At 46.5% G+C, this 20,077-nt stretch overlaps 1 protein-coding gene across 5 annotated transcripts in view; it reads right to left on the reverse strand.

Annotated features, from left to right (window-relative positions):
- MEIOC (meiosis specific with coiled-coil domain) overlaps positions 1-20,077 on the reverse strand; it is a 1,471,177-nt gene that overhangs the window by 818,949 nt on the left and 632,151 nt on the right. For all 5 annotated transcript variants that reach the window (XR_014979443.1, XM_085646733.1, XM_085646735.1 and 2 more), the window contains exon 2: positions 2,047-2,151. Coding sequence is in view for 4 of the 5 variants with exons in the window: in XM_085646733.1 (XP_085502859.1) it covers positions 2,047-2,151 (105 nt within the window). In the remaining variant the exon portion in view is untranslated. The remainder of the gene's footprint in view (positions 1-2,046; positions 2,152-20,077) is intronic.

The raw sequence follows: 20,077 nt of genomic DNA on the forward strand, positions 1-20,077 counted from the left end.
TCTCACATATATAGAAGAAAATATATATATATAAAAAGAGAGCAGAATTTGTGTCTATTACTGCTAAAGCAGATTACCAGAAAATTGGTTAGCCTTGTTTTATTGGATGCTGCATTGGCTTGTGAAAAAATAATATATATATATATACATACACATATATATATATATATCTGTATGTATATTATAGTATTCCCGCCGGTGCGCGGGGACCCCGAAATATATTTAAAAAAAATGTGTGTATATATATATATATATATATATATATGTATTGCTGTATATATATATTTTTAATATATTTCTGGGTCCCCTCGCACGGGCGGGAATATTCAGTGCTTATGACTATTGATGAGGATCCCCTGGAAGAGAATTAATGAGCTATTCCTGGCCCCTTACAATAATTCCTATATGAATAGCTATATGGCCCGAAAATAATTCGATTTAGACTGACAATTATTGAAAAATGCCCTGCATAACATAGAAATAGAACGAAGGGTCTGATACTGTAATTGTATGTATATAGTGCTTACTACCCCTGACAAGGCATTGAAACGCTTTTCGGCAAGTAGCAAGCTACTCTGGAACCCAACAGTGGATTAGCAAAGGGAAACATAAACTGTTAATGAGCGAGGTGGGAGTGGTAGACATTTGAGTCTGTTAGTTGCATTAATAGGATAGAGGATGTATAAAGGAGAGAAGAGTTTGAAATGGATTATTTGGGAGTTCACAGCAGTAAAAGAGGTTTAGGATGAGTCAGAGAGGCTGTTAGTTGGATGAATAGGATAAAGGATGAATAGTTGTTTGAGAGTTCATAGTACTAAAAGAGATAAACATATATAGAGAGAGATGCAAATCCATATTTGTTGTTTGGGTTTTAATCCATTAATTGATAAGTATTATTTGATTTTATAATTTAATTGTTTTGATTTATGTAGTTATACTTTTGTTACGTAATAAGTATATTCAGTAGTTAACTAACATTTACCCGCATTTTCTATATGTTGAGACATGAGTGACCATAAGAGATCCATAAGTATGTAGTCAAATATGTATAGGCTATTTATGTAATGACCTATATACATTTTCAAAAAGTCAAATGATTAACGGAATGCTGAGCAAATCAAACTTTGACCCACAGTCACAGATCTGGGTTTAATCTATCGTATTTCTGCTCACCATGCCACCCCAGTTGGGACCCAACCATACGCAAATCAGTGTTGACCCTGCTTCCCATGGGAACAGTCCAGCCCAAAGTGCCAGGCATGGTCCTCCCCGGACTAGAAACAAGCATCCTGGGACCGATTTCAGGCTGCACTGTTCCCATGAGGAGCAGGGTCAAGACTGATTTACATATGGCTAGGGGTGGCATGGTAATCAAAAGAACTATGGATTTAACCTAGATCTCTTGACTGGGGGTAAATGTTCGATTAGTTCATCATTCCATCCATCATCTGTTTGTGCAGCACTATATCCATTTTAAGCATAACTAGTATTGCATATATTTTACCCACAAGTAATATTGTAATTATAAATTGCAATCATATAGCGCTTACTACCCTTGATGAGGCATTGAAGCGGTTTTCGGCGAGTAGCATGCTACTCGGAACCCAAAAAGGATTAGGGGTGTGTTAGCATAGGGAAATATGAAATTAATTTGAGCGGTGGACTTGTGAGTCTGTTATTTGGGTTGAAATACTTAAGGTCCGCTGGTCTGTAAATCAGGCAGGCGAACCTTCAGTTCAGTGGAGAGTGTACTTGGTTGTAGTTGTGACAGTACGCCCTCTCCTCTAAACTCTTAATCAGCCCCTATGTCTATTTAAACACTACTTGTCAATCATCCATTTTCACCTTTTCATACAATAACACCAAAATCAATCTCTAAGAGTAAATTATACAAAACACTAGAATAGGACGTGAAATGCAATTTTAATACATACTGGAATTATTATCATTAGTTTAAGTATTTTTACATTCTTATTGATGTATTAAAAACAATTTTTAAAAGCAGGGTAAAGACCATTAGCAAACTTTTAAAGAAAAACAACAGACCCATCTGTAAAAAATGTCTGCGACTTATCTGGTTCTTCCAAGATGTTAGACACCAGTCCATACAAGTCTGTCTCACTGCCATATTCACTTTTTTCACTCTGTATCCTAACAAAACAAATAAAAAAACACAAGAATGACTGTTAGTACAAGTTACTCACGGCAGTGACTCTTTTATTGGTAGCTCTATGTCCCTGTTCCTCCAGACTTCTAAGTAGTATAAGACTATTATGACAAAGAAAAAGCAGCACTTTTATCCAGTATCAGATGAAAGATTAATTTTAATCCAGGTCACATGTGCCCCCCATTTGAAACTGTGATGGTCATCTCCTATGTACCACCATGCTTCCATCCTCAGTTCCTGTTTTTTTTTTATTTTTTAAATCAAGGTCATTACAGAAACAGAGCCCGGCTGGAGGAAGGTGGCATTTCAAACACCAATACATGATTCACTACAGCGAGTAAATTGCACTTCCTGTGTCATATGTCCCTCTTCCCCTAGACACAGGGAAAAGTTTTAATAGCACTAAAACCTTTATGGGGCAACCTTAAAGAACCTCCAGGTTAGCACAAATAAGTTGAGAAACAAAACAGTGACTATGAGTCTTAGACGACTTCACTAAAAGTAAAACAGTATCTTTGTAGAAAATTTTAAAAGTGCGAGGAGCAAGGCCGTTTCTACCTTTAGGCAAGGCTAGGCGGCTGCCTAGGGCGGCAAAAGGGGGAGGGCGGCAAAAAACTAAACATGCGTGCATGCGCGTAATGCAGTCCCAGGGTACAGAAGGCCCCAACCCTTCAGGACTCAGTGCCCCATTTTGTTGGGGGTCAATGAATATCTGTGTTGTTCGGCAGAGTCAGGAGCCCCTCATCACAATCTGCAGGGAGTAGGGGCTGGGCATCATTTTCTGTCACGCCACTGAACGGAGGCCAGAAAGCGAGAACCAATGCGGATTCCGGCGATCGGGGCTCTTTTTCTGTTGAACCGGCCTGTGCCCCTGGGCAGTGTGCCGACAGCAGGACACGAGAAAAGTGCTGCATATGTTCTCACATGCGTTCAGTATGTGCTGTACCATGAGCTGCAGTCTGGGTGCCGGGAAAGTGATAATGGGATACACCGACCCCCTGCGCTCCCCTTCCAACCATCACTCACATTCAATGGGCCTCACTTGGAGCACACATGCATTTTTCCAACCTAGATGGAACGAGAGCCTAAAAACACCACTAGGCAGCAGCCTTACCGCGCCACAGGGACTGCTGGACCAGGCCTGGCTCTTAGAAGCCACGTCTCAAGTTTCACTGCACTATATTCCTGTTTCTATTCATGCCTTCCTCTACAGTCCACTGTTGATGTATCGTGATGGCAGGTGTACCGTGAGTGCTGCCTGCTCTGTGCACCTTTACAGATGTTACACTGCCCTCTGCTGGTAGTGTCTGCCACTGTGAGCCTGTATTACTGTCTTCTGGCCTCCGTACTCTGGTAATGTTCACTGCAGCTGTGCTTCCCCCCTTACTGTCACCTGCCCCTGTGTTAACATTACTGTCGCCATGGGGACCCACCAGCTCTTCGGGATATTTAATGTGGATTGAAAACCATGCAGCAGAAACGTGTACGTAATATATTGGCACAAAACTCGAAAAGTGACGTCCCAGTCTGTTTATTTAAAAAACCCAGACATCACTTGTAAAACTACAGATCTGACGTGGGGTCCTCGTGGTGGTCTCCTGCTTGGAAAAAGCTTTTGGAGATGGTTACAGAGCATGAAAAAACTTTTTTCTAGGCTAAGTAAAAATACATCGAGGCGGGTAAAAGGAAGCGCTTGTGTCTAACGGCACATTAGTATTCTGTTGCACTTTGAACAAGCATTTGCAATGCACTAAGTCTCGCATTTAAACGAGTTTGAGCTATTGGCATTGTAAATGACAATGCCTTTTATTTATGTTTTGGTTTTTACAACAGAAATAAAAGGCATCGTCATTTACAATGCCAATAGCTTAAACTTGCGTAAATGCGAGACCTATTGCATTGAAAATACTTGAGATCACATGGGGTCTTCCACCCGTTAAGTACCAAGAGTCCTGTGTGCCTGTGTTATTATTGTACAGCTGGTACCGGGCCCGCCCCGAAAAAGATTATCCTGGCATTGCTTGATATCTTGTCTAAGATAAAGCTTGCTCTGTCTCGAGCGAGAATCTCGCCCCATAAAGCAGCACACTATGGGTTGGTTTGATTCTGCGTGGGTATCTGCCTGTGTTGGGTGTGATTGGAGGTGGTAGAGGCCAGTAGCCCTACTGTTCTCCCAACTCAAGCCCATGATAGCATAACTGAGTTAATACCACTCAAAACAGGACAATAACTTACATAGCCGCAACAATTGACACAGATGACTTACTTGAATACGGATTTGACAGTCCCGACTAGATAAAGAGGCACCAAAGCAGGCCTCTATTCCCCAACACCTGGATGAAAGGGGGAGAGAGTGATGGTAGTAAAAGGGAGGGGGCAGCATTTTTCAATTCTCGCCTAGGGTGGCAAAACACCTAGAAACGGCGGCCACTGAAGTTGCTTAGATCCTTGCAGTGGCTTGCATGGCATCCAAAAGTAACCAATGCAGCAAACACTGGCTGCAATTCAATACCTGTCAGCCTCACGACAGACCCTCATACTAGATGTAATGACGAGCTTGTCTAATTTTCTCCTGGTACAGTAACTATCCATCTTGTGATAAGGTGGGAACATAGCAGAGTGGTTTTCTCCTAATGTGTATTTTGCCTTTTATGATGCTAATGTGTGTAATGTTAGTCCTCGGGACTCTGGGTGTGAAAAACTCAATAAAAATCTTTAAAAAAAAAAAAAAAAACTATCCATCTTGTGAGCTCTACTGTTGACTAACTAGTCAGAAAATTACTCTTTCTGCAAATTAAGAGGAATATCCCACATAAAAACACAGAAAGAATCAAGTTAATGTTAATTTGAAAAACGAATGAAACTCTGATGAAACGTTTACAAGGATGAAATAATGAAGTAGAGCCACCATAAAAACAGTGTTCTCTGAGCCTTATTTGAGGCACTGGCTGACAGTGGAATAACAGGCAGCAAACAATCATAAATATTCATATCCTTAACTTGGAGAAGCTTTTTTTTACTGAAGCATGAAATTGGAAAAACGTTTCAAAAAACCTACTTAGAGTCTAGCAGCGATGGGATGACTATAGAGGGCTTGGTGGGGCATGGGTAGTTAGGTGGGGAGGGCACCGGGACTGGATGGCTCTGACTATTAATATAACGAGGGTTTCGTTTACCAGAATGTGGATGCTATTGAAAATTTATAAAACCCATTGTGAGCATATGTTCATGTTTCTGAAAGCTGACTACTGTTTAATAAAAGGAAGTTAAAAAAAAAAAAACTACTTGGAAAAAAATTCTTGAGAGAGAACCTATGCAATTGAAGCTAACAGGGGTAGGAGATACGATAACCAGAGGAGTTACTTCACTTGAAGAGGAGTATAATTGTCTGAAATACTCAAGAGATGGAGGTGTATGTAACCTTCATCTTCTTCAAATGGTAGAGCCACTCTAAAGATAACTATACTGACGAAAAGGTCTTGACTTCAAAGGTGGTATAGATTACAAATTGGCTTCCGCATCGTACATGGTCTCGAATGCGACAGCCTAGGATCCTTTGATGTCAATGAATGCTTAGACATGCACCCCCTTTATGACGTCTTATCTTTCGACGTCAGGTAAACTGGCAGAGTACCTATATTCAACATAATGTACGTTTGACCGGAAACTAGCACTTTTCCTCTGTAGATGACTCTTCATCTAGCCCTATGAGTGTCCTTGGTGAGTGATAAACAAACTGAAGTAGAAGGTCCACTTTCTCTTTGCCCCTCAGAACTCTCTGATGCGTACTCTCCAGCACTACAAACAGTTTGAACTTCGCCCTGGCTTTTAGAAATGTGCTGGGCATCTTCTGGCAATGGCTGAAATCTTCAGTGTGATGAACTGTCAGTAAGTACACAAAGCAGAGGTCATGGGAACTGACAAGGTCTTCTTTTTTGCCAAAGGCAAGCTACTTAAAAAAAAAAAGAAACATGGGATTCGAATAGAAAAGATGAACCCTTTCTGTCAGAAAATCAATTAAATACGGCTAGGGCGGTTGACCTCTGTTAGAATCGGGGGTCTCTGGTTGGCACAGGTAATTACTTGTGACAAGCAGGGACCCTCTACTCCAGTCAGGGCAAGGGACTTACTCCTTAAAATAACCCCTGCTCACCCTCTAGGTTGCATGGCGCGAGCAGACAAGGCTAATCTCAAGAGCGTTATGGGTTAAGCATTTGTAAATACACACAGCAACTCAGTGACAACTTCACACATGGACACCACACCAGGGTTGTATAAAAATAAGTATTCTTTATATAAAAAGGCGTAGTACAAGACCCAAATAACGTTTCTTAACAGGAGGCCACAATACTATCTTAGGAAGGAGCATTTCTGGTTAATGATATGCGTATCTTCGTGTATCGTGCGCTTCGCGCTGACTGTGCGGTTCGTTTCGGGGAAGATCGTATCCCAAAAGAGTTAGTTAACGTTGCGGACCCGCGGGTCCGATGCGCACATAGTCAAGGCGACTCTCACAGTACCTTTGCAGTTCGTAGGGGTCGACGCGGATGATGCTGCAGGTGAAGGGCTTCAGGAGCGTGCGTTGGCTCTCCTCCGGTGCGGCCCGGCTTGGTTAGATACCCCGGTTCGGGGCGTCTGGGCGGGACTGCAGGGCGGAGCGGACGGTCCGGGTTGTAGCGGCTTCACGGTGCGGCGCGAATGTGCATCTTGCCTTGGAGCGGGGATGCCAATTCGAACCCAGTGGCGCAGTACGGGGCAGTCGGTACGCTTTGGCGTTCGGGGCAGACTCTCCCGGCGGGGCGCTCCGTTCCTTAGCTGCCAGTGGCAGGGACGGCGAGGCGAGCAGTGCGGCTCACGGGAGGAGGGTGCAGCGGGGTGAGGGCGGCCCGGCAGTGGACAGTGCGGGTACGGCTCGTGCAGAGCGGAGCCACACGGTGCGGGGCGGCCACGGACACGGCTGCAGAACGAACAGGGTTTCGGGTCGCACTTCGATCGTGGCTCCAGCGGAGGGGCAAGTTTCAAGGCAATGTCCAGCGGCTCTTGAGGCAGGAGGAGTCCAATATTCCTGAGACTCCGTTCAGGGGGCAAGCTCACCCACAAGCCCTTGGAGATTTAGGTTGAAGCACAAGTTCTTCAAAGTCTCTTTCAGTCTTTTCCTCTCCTTTCTCAGCAAGGCACCCACTGCAGGCCAATCCCCCAGGTCAGGGACAGTACTCCTCCTTCAGCTTTCCCAGGTCCTTCTAGTCGGGCAGAGGTTCTTCGTGGTTCAAGCAGGATCTGATTTCTTAGGAGCAGGGCTCCTATATTTATACTACATTTCATTTGTTATTTGCGGCCAGGGGGACTTTGCCTAGTTCAGTCCGGTTTCTGAGCACTTTGTTGTGGTGACTCTGGGTTGTCTTTTCAGTGTGCAGGGCAGAGACATCAGACGCTCCACAGGAGGGGGAGCCAGCATTGTGGTGGCAGAGCACAGCCCTATTCAGAGTCCAGGTGTACTCCTCCCACCCATCCTGGTGTAATCTTTCTATTCACCACCTGGCTGCCCAGACTGTCTCCTGGAATCCCCCAGCCCTGTCACTCACACAAACCAGACAGCAGATACACATCAGAGCAGAGGCGGGCTGAAATGGTTAGGCAAGCAAATACCAACTTTCTAAAAGTGGTATTTGCAAACACAGAACATTAAAATAAACTTTGCTAAAAGATGTATTTTATTATTCTGCGTTCAGGCATATCAAACTCGAGTTTCTACCATGTTCCCTGAGTCTGCTAGGATTATAGAGTGTAATAATTCCAGCAGCCCATTGTGGCCTATGAGAACAGGTAGCCTTACAATAGTGAAAAACAAAAATGGCTGTAATTCACTATTAGGACATGCCACACACATCAGGGCTTGTCCTACCTTACACTTACAATGCACCCTGCCCTTGGGCCTACCATAGGGGTGACTAATATGAAGTTAAGGGAAGGTTTAGGGACTGGCAAGGGGGTGCCCTGGCCCAGTCAGCATGACAGTACCAGACTGCACACAGGTTCTGCAATGGCAGACCGTAGACCCATTTTACAAGGCTGCTTCTGTGGGTGGCACAACCAGTGCTGCAGGCCCACTAGCAGCATTTGGATTTACAAGCCCTGGGCACATCCATGTGCACTTTACTGGGGCCTGACAGTAAACCAAATAAGCCAATAATGGAATCCTATCAATGTAGCAATTTACAATAGGAAGAGCATATGCACATTAGCACTGATCAGCAGTGGTAAAGTGCCCAGAGTCATAAAACAGCCAACAACAGGTCAGAAAAAATAGAGGAGGAAGGCAAAAAGTTTAGGGATGACCCCGCAAAAAGGGCCAAGTCCAACACAACCCTCTTCTAGCCAAAACGCAGGGTAGACCAATCATTACCTTGATGGGCTTCCCTGCTTTGGGCGATAGAACAAGGACCTGGCACGCAACTGCAGGGGCAGACTCCAGTTCTACGCCAATCTGAACCTATTGGATTCTCTCTGTCCATACTCTCAGGGCCCACCAAGCCAATCCATGTGGAACCCTTCTCCTCACCTGTGGACACCACCTGTGCAGCACCTAACCTTAACTGGCTCACAGGTGTGTCCCAACAGACAGACAGCAAAATGCCACAGTGGCCACTGACAGTAGTCAGGGATGAGACCCAGGCCTTATGCCTCTCAGGGCTCTCAAACCTCTGTGGCGCCAGGGAGCGGGGGGCAGTAGCCCCAGGTGCTTGGCAACCTTTGTCCATTCTCCCTCCTGTCAGGTCAGGTATGACATCCTGGCACTGACCCACCAGCCCCAGGCCTGTACCCGGCGGCTGGACCAAAGACTGGGGTGGCCTCTCCCACACCCGGTCCTCCTCTTTGGGGCTCTGTACCCTCCCACCTGGAGTGGTACCCCCTTCCAGAACTGCCAGGGCAACTATGGCAGATGTCTTGCGCACTTCACCCACCAGTTCAGGGGTTCTATCCTGCAACTGGGTGTCCAGTTCAGGGGGGACACCCTGATCCTGGCCCTCCAACCTAGGGTCAAAACCCTTCAGTTGAACCGGGGTCAGAGGCGAGGACTCCCTCCCTCTGCACCCCCTTCCAGATGGCTGTACCCTCCCACCTGGAGTGGTACACCAAGAAGACAGACTGGTAGGGAATCTGATTACAGACGTCCCTCCCTCCACGTCAGACAACACCTGAACCTGGCTTCCCAACCCTGGGGCCAACCCATGCGGTTGAACGCTCGCCTGGCGCACCAGGACTTCCCGGGGAGCACGCATGCCCCCCCTGAGGGTGACACATAACTCACGTGTCGTGTGACAGTCTGCCTGGTGCAGATCTCCCGACCCCTGTCCATCTGACAGTGCGCGAAGATCCCCCAGGACAGGAGTGGTGTCACCATGGTCATTCACAGGTGACGCAGCCCTTCTGGCTGGCCCCTGACCCACTGGTTTTTCCACTAGGGACTCTTTTCCCCTCTCACCCCTCACTCTGGACTTCTGCACCCTCCCAACTGGAGTGGCACTGCCAGACACCAGAACTGATGTGGGCCTGCTTACAGACCCTCCCAGTTCACCAGACACTAGGGGATCCCACACAACGGGCAGCCCCTCAGGACAGACTAGGCTCCCCACCTGGTGTTCCCTTAAAGAACCATCCAGGCGCTGAGACTGAGGTAGGGCACTACCGGGACAGAACCCATTCTCACTCCTTCCCCTTAAAGACAGGACATGAGGCCCTACACCCCTCTCACTACTACAGGACCTAGCTGGGCTACTCTGAGCCACTTCCACCACACTGGGTTTGAAGATACCTGAACCACTCATCTTGGGATCACTCCCCAATGCCTTTCCAGACCCTCTGGACTCCACCAAAAGGACTGCCTCCAATGTGAGCTCCCTGTGGTCAGAGAACTCACTTTCCCACAGGTGTTGGCATAGCTCTGGAAAACAGGGACTTACAATATGCTCTCCCACATTGGATCACAAGGCCCCCTAGCAGGGTTAACCAAACTATCCTTCACCTCACCATCCAGTGCCTTACACACGTACTCCACACCCCTCTCCTGAGATTGGCAAGACAGTATCTGACTGTCTCTGTCACTCAACCCACACTCTTCTGGGCGGTCTTCACACTCACACACCAGGATCTTAACCATGGGGGAATCCCTCCCACCACTAGGACTATGAACCCCTGAGCCAGTTTCCCAATTCACTTCAAGAACATTGCGCACCACTGAAGCTACCTCATATCCTTGAACCTCCTGGTGTAAATGAACCCCCTCCTTCAAGTCAGGCGCCACATCTCTGGGTGTGTGTACTACTCTCTCAGCACTAGAAAATTCAATATTGCTGCCACCATCTGAGCTGGATTCCTCCTCCCACTCAGCAAAGCTCAATCTCTGAGCTACACACATTTCTTGTTGCTGGGCTGAGACACTCATGGCCTCAAGCCTCTCGAGCTCCATATCAAACTTCCTCATTATCAAGTCATGCTCCATTTGGCTTCTTCTCTCTTCCATAGCCAGCCTTTTGCTTTCCATTGCCAGCTGTCCATTAAGTTTTGCCATCTCCATTTCATGTGCCCGGGTTTCCCTCCTGTCTGCCAACTCCTCTGGCGACAGGACTCTGCTAAAATCATGGATGCTTTCTGCTGGTTCAATTTCCACCGCATTCTCAGGTGATCTTGACTCAAACCAGGCCCTAGCGCCGTTTGGTATTGGGTCTTATTTTACATCCAGACTGTGAAATTCTAAACTTGAGGCAGAAGCCCTTCAGCTGTGCTAAGGAGTAGCTCTCTAATCTCTCCTCTTCCCAGTCAATTCCCTCAATGGCAGAGATTACAGAGGCTGCCTTTCCTCCATTGAGTGAACCAGGCATGACTTCTAAAACCAATGGAGATCTCTTGGCAAATCAAAAATCAACAGTATGTGGCTGTGTTATTGGTCTGAACTCACTACGTGGCGTTCACCAATTACTGTATATTAATCACAAATGCAAATTCGAAATCCCACCACTGCCACCAATGTTACAATCGGGGGTCTCTGGTTGGCACAGGTAATTACTTGTGACAAGCAGGGACCCTCTACTCCAGTCAGGGCAAGGGACTTACTCTTTAAAATAACCCCTGCTCACCCTCTAGGTTGCGTGGCGCGAGCAGACAAGGCTAATCTCAGAGCGTTATGGGTTAAGCATTTGTAAATACACACAGCAACTCAGTGACAACATCACACATGGACACCACACCAGGGTTGCATAAAAATAAGTATTCTTTATATAAAAAGGCTTAGTACAAGACCCAAATAACGTTTCTTAACAGGAGGCCACAATACTATCTTAGGAAGGAGCGTTTCTGGTTAATGATATGCGTATCTTTGTGTATCGTGCGCTTCGCGCTGACTGTGCGGTTTGTTTCGGGGAAGATCGTATCCCAAAAGAGTTAGTTAACGTTGCGGACACACGGGTCCGATGTGCACATAGTCAAGGCGACTCTCACAGTACCTTTGCAGTTCGTAGGGGTCGACGCGGATGATGCTGCAGGTGAAGGGCTCCAGGAGCATGCGTTGGCTCTCCTCCGGTGCGGCCCGGCTTGGTTAGATACCCCGGTTCGGGGCGTCTGGGTGGGGCTGCAGGGCGGAGCGGACGGTCCGGGTTGTAGTGGCTTCACGGTGCGGCGCGGGATGCGCGTCTTGCCTTGGAGAGGGGATGCCAATTCGAACCCAGCGGCGCAGTACGGGGCAGTCGGTACACGTCGGCATACGGGGCAGACTCACCCGGCAGGGCGCTCCGGTCCTTAGCTGCCAGCGGCAGCGAGGTGAGCAGTGCGGCTCACGGGGGGAGGGTGCAGCGGGGTGAGGGCAGCCCGACAGTGGACTGTGCGGGTACGGCTCGGGCAGTGCGGAGCCACAAGTTGCGGGGGGCGGCCACGGACACGGCTGCAGAACGAACAGGGTTTTGGGTTGCACTTCGATCGCGGCTCCAGCGGTGGGTTAAGTTTCAAGGCAACGTCCAGCGGCTCTTGAGGCAGGAGGAGTCCAATATTTATGGGACTCCGTTCAGGGGGCAAGCTCACCCACAAGCCCTTGGAGATTTCGGTTGAAGCACAAGTTCTACAAAGTCTCTTTCAGTCTTTTCGTCTCCTTTCTCAGCAAGGCACCCACTGCAGGCCAATCCCCCAGGTCAGGGACAGTACTCCTCCTTCAGCTTTCCCAGGTCCTTCTGGTCGGGCAGAGGTTCTTCGTGGTTCAAGTAGGATCTGATTTCTTAGGAGCAGGGCTCCTATATTTATACTAAATTTCTTTTGTTCTTTGCGGCCAAGGGGCCTTTGGCTAGTTCAGTCCGGTTTCTGAGCACTTTGTTGTGGTGACTCTGGGTTGTCTTTTCAGTGTGCGGGGCAGAGACATCAGACGCTCCACAGGAGGGGGAGCCAGCATTGTGGTGGCAGAGCACAGCCCTATTCAGAGTCCAGGTGTACTCCTCCCACCCATCCTGGTGTAATCTTTCTATTCACCACCTGGCTGCCCAGACTGTCTCCTGGAATCCCCCAGCCCTGTCACTCACACAAACCAGACAGCCGATACACATCAGAGCAGAGGCGGGCTGAATTGGTTAGGCAAGCAAATACCAACTTTCTAAAAGTGATATTTGCAAACACAGAACATTAAAATAAACTTTGCTAAAAGATGTATTTTATTATTCTGAGTTCAGGCATATCAAACTCGAGTTTCTACCATGTTCCCTGAGTCTGCTAGGATTATAGAGTGTAATAATTCCAGGAGCCCATTCTGGCCTATGAGAACAGGTAGCCTTACAATAGTGAAAAACGAAAATGGCTGTAATTCACTATTAGGACATGCCACACACATCAGGGCTTGTCCTACCTTACACTTATAATGCACCCTGCCCTTGGGCCTACCATAGGGGTGACTAATATGAAGTTAAGGGAAGGTTTAGGGACTGGCAAGGGGGTGCCCTGGCCCAGTCAGCATGACAGTACCAGACTGCACGCAGGTTCTGAAATGGCAGACCTTAGACCCATTTTACAAGGCTGCTTCTGTGGGTGGTACAACCAGTGCTGCAGGCTCACTAGCAGCATTTGGATTTACAAGCCCTGGGCACTCCTGGTGGACTTTACTGGGGCCTGACAGTAAACCAAATAAGCCAATCATGGAATCCAATCAATGTAGCTATTTACAATAGGGAGAGCATATGCACTTTAGCACTGATCAGAAGTGGTAAAGTGCCCAGAGTCATAAAACAGCCAACAACAGGTCAGATAAAATACAGGAGGAAGGCAAAAAGTTTAGGGATGACCCCGCAAAAAGGGCCAAGTCCAACAACCTCGAATCTGGGGAACAGGGTTCGAGTCTCGGTAATGACGATGAACATCCTGTGATTTTGGGCACATCACTTAATCTCCCCGTGCCTAACCCAAAAAAAAGAAAAAAAATGAAGGTGTCCTCATGTAATGCAACTGGTGCTATGTAAAGCGCTCTGAGACCCGATTCGGGTCAAGTTCGCGCTATATAAAACTCTGTAAAATAAAAAATAAAAATAAGGATGAAGAAAGATGGAAAGTAAGAAACCCTTAAAAGGTTTCCAAAGGGGAAAAGCCTCACAGGCCAAGCTCAGTTATCCAGGATCCTGTTTCCAGGAGCCAGTAAAAAGAAATGACTTTAATCATCACCTTTGTTCCTCACAGCTGCATATGATTAAGACTGTTGTGTTGAAACGCGTCATGCTATTACTACTGAGCTGCCTATTAAAATAAAATCTACCTCCTTACCTCTCAACTGGATGGGCTTGAATTTCATGCTGGAATGAAGCGTGATACTTCTTGTGGAATATATATATATATATATATATATATATATATATATATATATATATATATATATATATATATATATATATATATATATATGGAAAAGTTTTTATATATATATATATATATATATATATATATATATATATATATATATATATATATATATATATATATATATATATATATATATATATGTATAGATATATATATATATATAGATATATGTATATATATATATATACTGTGTAGTCTTGCTCTCGATCCGGAACAAACGTAGGTACTCCAACGATACGTCAAGAAAATGTATTTAGCACAATAGCACAAAAGAAAAAAATAATTTTATGAAGAGATATTTATATAAAATGAATTGCCATGTATTCTAATTTGCAGTATTGTAGCAAACAAACATTGTGTTATTGAAATGAACATGTTTAAAGATGACGACCACAAAAATGAGGCATCTTAAATCGCATTTTTGGTTCCTTCTACTGTGTTTACTTTTTACCATGTATATAATGAAATTGCAAAATGGAGCCCATGGTCGTGAAGGATACGTTACTTACCTGTAATCCTAGTTCTCTTCCAGGGGTATCCTCATCAAAGTCATAAGCACTGAATATTCCCGCCCATGTGCAGGGACCCCGGAAATAATAAAAATTATATATGAAAAACATGTATATACAGCTCTATGTATATATATATATATTCGCAAACACTCTCCTTCATCGAACAGTGTCCAACAAACCGAGTAAAGGGAGCATGGACCACAGGATTCTTGTTGAATATCTGCTTTATTCGTAGAACCAGACAGACAAGACGGCCATTACGCGTTTCATCCCTCCTGGGGGACTTGATCACATGACGCAGATCTACCAATGGCATTTGGTTTTTAAAGGTTACATTTTTTTCTTTTTTTAAGTGTCATTCAACGTGATTGGGCAACAATTAATCCATGCTTTCTAGTGCAAATAGTGTTAAATTACAAAGCAAATTTGCATAAATTGTTCAACAATGAAGTTATTTTGGTCATAATGACTCCTAGTATATAATAATTATATATGAAAAACATATATATACAGCTCTATATATATATATATATATATATATATATATATATATATACACATGTATCATTTTTTCTCATACCAATGCAGCTCCCATCTAGGAGGCTAAACAATGCAATAAACACATAAACTGCTTTAGCAAAATACATAATATATATATAAAAACACAAGAGGGCAAGTAGCACTTGAACTCTGTTTTTAATATGGAAACCTCATGAAGACAACTGCAAAATAAAGCAGACATTGTTATCCTACAGGCTGCATTGTAAACTAATAGCATAGAAAATGAAAGCATTTTCATACAAAACTGGCACCGTGCCTTTAAGGCAGCCATGACCTCTAGCTTCCCATCAGGCCTCAGGGGTGACATTTAGGTCAGTTGTTCTTTGCGTAACCCTGAAGATCAGGGCACAAAGATATCCATTAACAATTAAGAAAATCTCATTTGCCCGGGGAGGCGGGTGGGTTGCTTATGACTTTGATGAGTATAATCCTGGAAGAGAACTAGGATCACAGGTAAGTAACTTATCCTTCTCTTCCAGGGGATCCTCATCAATAGTCATAAGCACTGAATGAGAGAGAGTGACCCAACATACAACAACAGCCGCCATCAGCTGTTGAACAGATTCCTCTAGGAGCCCTGGCCTACTTGAGTGTCTGCCCTGGTGTCTGAATCTAGACAATAGTGCCTCGTAAATGTATGGACGGACCTCCAAGTTGCCGCCTTACAGAATTCAGAGATAAGCATGTTACGAAGAAAAGCAGTTGTAGCCGCTTTGCCTCCTGTGGAATGCGCCTTGGGAGTAGACCCAAGGGGCCTTTGCGCTAATTGATAGGCTAACTTGATGCATGAAACTATCCATCTGGAGATGGACAGCTTTGAAGCTGGAAAACCTGTTCTGATCGACGCATAGTTAACAAATAGTTGATCAGATTTTCTCGTGGACTTGGACCTATCCAGGTAGAATTTTAAAACTCTTTTTAGGTCAAGGGAGTGTAAAGCCCTCTCAGCTGGAGTGGAGGGATTAGGGAAAAAGGTTGGCAGAGAGATGGTCTGATTCACATGGAAATCTGACACCACCTTCGGAAGGAAAGAAGGATGAGTCCTCAATACGACCCTATTGAGATGGAAAACAGTATAAGGTTCCTTAGAGCAGAGGGCCTGTATTTCGCTCACTCTGCGAGCTGACGTGATCGCTACCAAGAAAGCCGCCTTCCAAGTGAGGTGTTGCAAGGTTGCTTTGTGGATAGGTTCGAAAGGCGGACCCATCAACTTTGATAGCACCAGGTTTAGCTCCCAGCGTGGTGAAGGAGGCCGGACGGAGGGTAGACCTTTTTCAGACCCCGTAAGAAGTCTTTTACAACCTGTAACTGAAAGAAAGAAGGCTGAGAAGGCGAGCGCCTATATGCAGTGATAGCTGCTAAGTGCACCTTAATGGAAGGAAACTTCAAGCGTGCTTTAGCCAGGTAAAGCAGGTATGGTAGAATGACCTGCTCCTGCCCTTTGGTTGGGTTACAATTGTTCTGAACACAAAACATATAAAAACTTTTCCACTTGCACGCATATGAGTTTCTAGTGGATGGCCTTCTTGCTTCTTTTAAGATGGACAAGCAGTCTTGCGGCAGTCCTAAATGGTCATACTGGAGGACCTCAGGAGCCATGCTGCCAAGTTCAGTGAGGAAAGGTTGGGGTGGTGAATCCTCCCGTTCCTCTTGGACAGCAGGTCCGGTCTGCACGGCAGCCTCCTGTGAGGGCATTCTGACAGGTGCAGAAGGTCCGGGTACCACCATTGTCTTGGCCAGTCCGGGGCAATCAGGATCATTTTTGTGTGCGAATGAGGCAGCTTGGTCACCACCTTCGGGATGAGAGGAAGGGGTGGAAAGGCATACACAAATGCCGCTGACCAGTCTATCAAAAGGGCTTTCCCCTTCGATCCTGGCCGGTAGAACCTTGAGACGAAGTCTCAGCATTTTCTATTTTCGTCATCTGCGAAGAGATCGATGCTGGGGCGACCCCAAGCCTGGAAGATGTCTTCGATGACCTCGTCGTTGAGAACCCAGTCTTGTCTGTCTTCGAAGTGTCAACTGAGAGCATCCACTCTCGCGTTCTGTTTTCCCGGCAGGTATACCGCCGTGATTGATGGTTCCGTGCCAGGAGCTAATGCCGGAGAGCTTGAGCTTCCAGAGACAATGTGCGTGAGCGAGTTCCCCCTGCTTGTTCAGGTGGTACATGGTGGTGGTATTGTCCTTCTGTACTAAGACTGAACTTGCCTGAATCGAAGGGAGGATAGCCTTGAGGGCCAGGTTAACTGCTCTCAGCTCCAGCATGTTTGATGACCATTGACCTTGTGTCTGGAGAGACCCCATGTGGGCTCCCCAGCCCTGGAGGGAAGCGTACGTGATCAGTGTTTGAGAGGGAGGTGCTTGATGAAAAGGTATGCCTACTTACATATTCTCCCTCTTCATCCACAATGGGATGGATGCTCTTGCTGCGTTTGAGAAACGTATTTTGTCGTCCCAGCAAACTGTTTGCTGGTCCCACTTGTCCTCCAGATCCTGCTGTAGAGGACGCATTCGCAGCCTGGCATTGGGGACCAGGAAAATGCAGGATGCCATCGACCCTAACAGGGAGGCAATCTGACGAACTGACAGCATTCTGTTGTCCAGAACAAGCTTACATTTCTGTATGATGGAAAACTGTCTCTCCTCTGAAGGAAACACTTTTCCTGCCTCTGAGTCTACCAGAGCTCCTAGATAATGGATTCCCTGTGTGGGTTGTTGAGTCGATTTGTTGAAGTTCACATGAAGGCCTAGCCGGTGACAAAGCTCTAGGCATTGCAGGAAATTACTCCTCACGCTGTGGAGGGAGGGACCCTTCAACAGCCAGTTGTCCAGGTACGGGTACACGAAGATGCCTCTGAGGCGTAGTGCGACTGCCACCACTGCCATACACTTCGTGAACACTTGGGAAGCTGACTTCAACCCGAAGGTTAGTACTTTGAACTGGTAGTGAAAAAATCCCACCAGGAGTCTCAGGTATTGTCTCTGATGTTGACTGACCGGAACGTGAAAGTATGCATCTTGTAGATCCAGCGAACACATCCAATCCCCCTGCCTGTGATGTGGATATATTTGATGGAGAGCCAACATGCAAAACTTCTCCTTCCCGATTGATTTGTAGAGCGTTCGCAGATCCAGAATGGGTCTGTATTCTGCTTTTCGACCCTTCTTCTTTACTAAGAAGTATCTTGAGTAGACCCTTCTCCCTCTTTGAGATATTGGCACCTTCTCGATGGCTGATATTCACAGAAGGATGGCAACTTCACTCTGCAATATTTTCATCTGATGGCACGATGATGGAACGGGAGGGATTGAGGGAGGATGGCGGCGAAAACGTAGAGAGTACCCATTCTACAGCGTAGCTAACACCCACTGGTCCTTTGTGATAGCTTGCCACTCTTCGAGATGATTTGCAATACTTCCCCCCACTGGAGTGGTGAACTGCGACGGGGGAAGTGGGCACTCATTGTTTGGTCTGCGTCTTGGCGGAGGTGTTAGAATGACGCTGGTTTCCTCTTTCTCTGGAGGAACGCCTGCCTTGATATTGAGACCTTTGTTGTCCTTGCTGATCCTGGTTTTTCTGCCAATGAGGAGTTTGAACCCTCTGTTGGGAGGATCGCTGATTGTAAGGCCTGAATCGTTTGCGGAACTCTTTCTTCTTTTCTAGACCCACGGCCTTTAGTGTGTATAGCTCCATCTTCATCCAGGACAATTCTTCATCCGTGTGTGCCCCGAAAAAGAAGAGCCGGAGAAGGGAAGATTGAGGATTCTAGACTTTGCCTCTGGTTTGAGCGCTGTGAGTTGGAGCCAGGAGGTTCTTCTAGCACATATCCCATGTGCATAGGAATGAGCCGAAAGAGTAGCACCATCAGCTGCAGCGCTGATAACTTGGTTAGCCACCAGACTGCCTTCATGCAAGAACTCATCAAAATCCTTGCGATCTTCTTGTGGTAATTTTTCCGTGAATCTTTGCAGGGAGTCCCACAGAGACCTGTCATACCAGCCCCAGAGAGCCGATGCACTCGATACCTTCATCATAGAGGCTGATGTGCCACATACCTTTCTTCGCCATGAATCCTGTGTCTTACTCTCCTTATCTGGTGGAACAGTAGAGGAGGAAGCAATAGAATGAGTATTTTTTGCTGCAGCAATTATCACAGAATCCGGTGGGGGATCAGATTTGAGGAAAAGGGGGTCCTCTTCCGGTGAACGATATTTCTTCAAAATCCTAGTCGGCGCGGTCTTGAGTGTCGACGGCGTGAGGAAAATGTCCATAACTGGTTCTATTAGGCCGGGTACCAATGGTAGCAGAGGTGTAGATGCTGCCCTTTGGTGTAAAGTCTCAAACATAACAGAGGACGAACTCTGTCGAGTCAGCATAGGGATGTTTAGTTTCGCCGAGCACGTCCTGAAAAGTGACAACGTCATCCACCGGAGAGACCCTCGACGGCGGGCTGTCAGTAAGAGTAGGTGAATAGTCTCTGTGTGACGTGTGTGTGGAAGAGGAGGAAGGTGTTGGAGATCTGTGCCTTCTCCTCCTGCTTCTGAATCTAGATCTCCTCCTGTGAGAGTGCGCAGGAGTGCGACTGCGATCCCTGGCTCTTGATGGAGTACGCTCTCTATCCACCGCCTGTACCAGACGAGCCAACGGAGACCTGTGAAGGGGGCTCGAGTACTGCTGTGCCCTTGTGGCTGGAGTTGTGGCCCAGTGATGTAAGGTTCTGTTCCATCTTGGTGTAAGATGGATGGAAGGCGATCTTTGCCCTTCTCGCACCTCAGGAGAATGTGGAGAAGGAGAGTTATTTCTTTCTTGTGCAGGCCTGGTCGGCGAATCTTGATGTCCCATGGACAGAGGACTGCTGGACCTCTAGATCACGACCTCCGGAGATCTTGACGTTGAACCCTTGTGAGAGCTAGGAGAACCTGTTCTCGACGTTGGTGACGGCGACGTGGACAGGCT

This window comes from Triturus cristatus, chromosome 1_1 (assembly GCF_964204655.1).
Source record: "Triturus cristatus chromosome 1_1, aTriCri1.1, whole genome shotgun sequence".
NCBI classification, from domain to species: domain Eukaryota; kingdom Metazoa; phylum Chordata; class Amphibia; order Caudata; family Salamandridae; genus Triturus; species Triturus cristatus.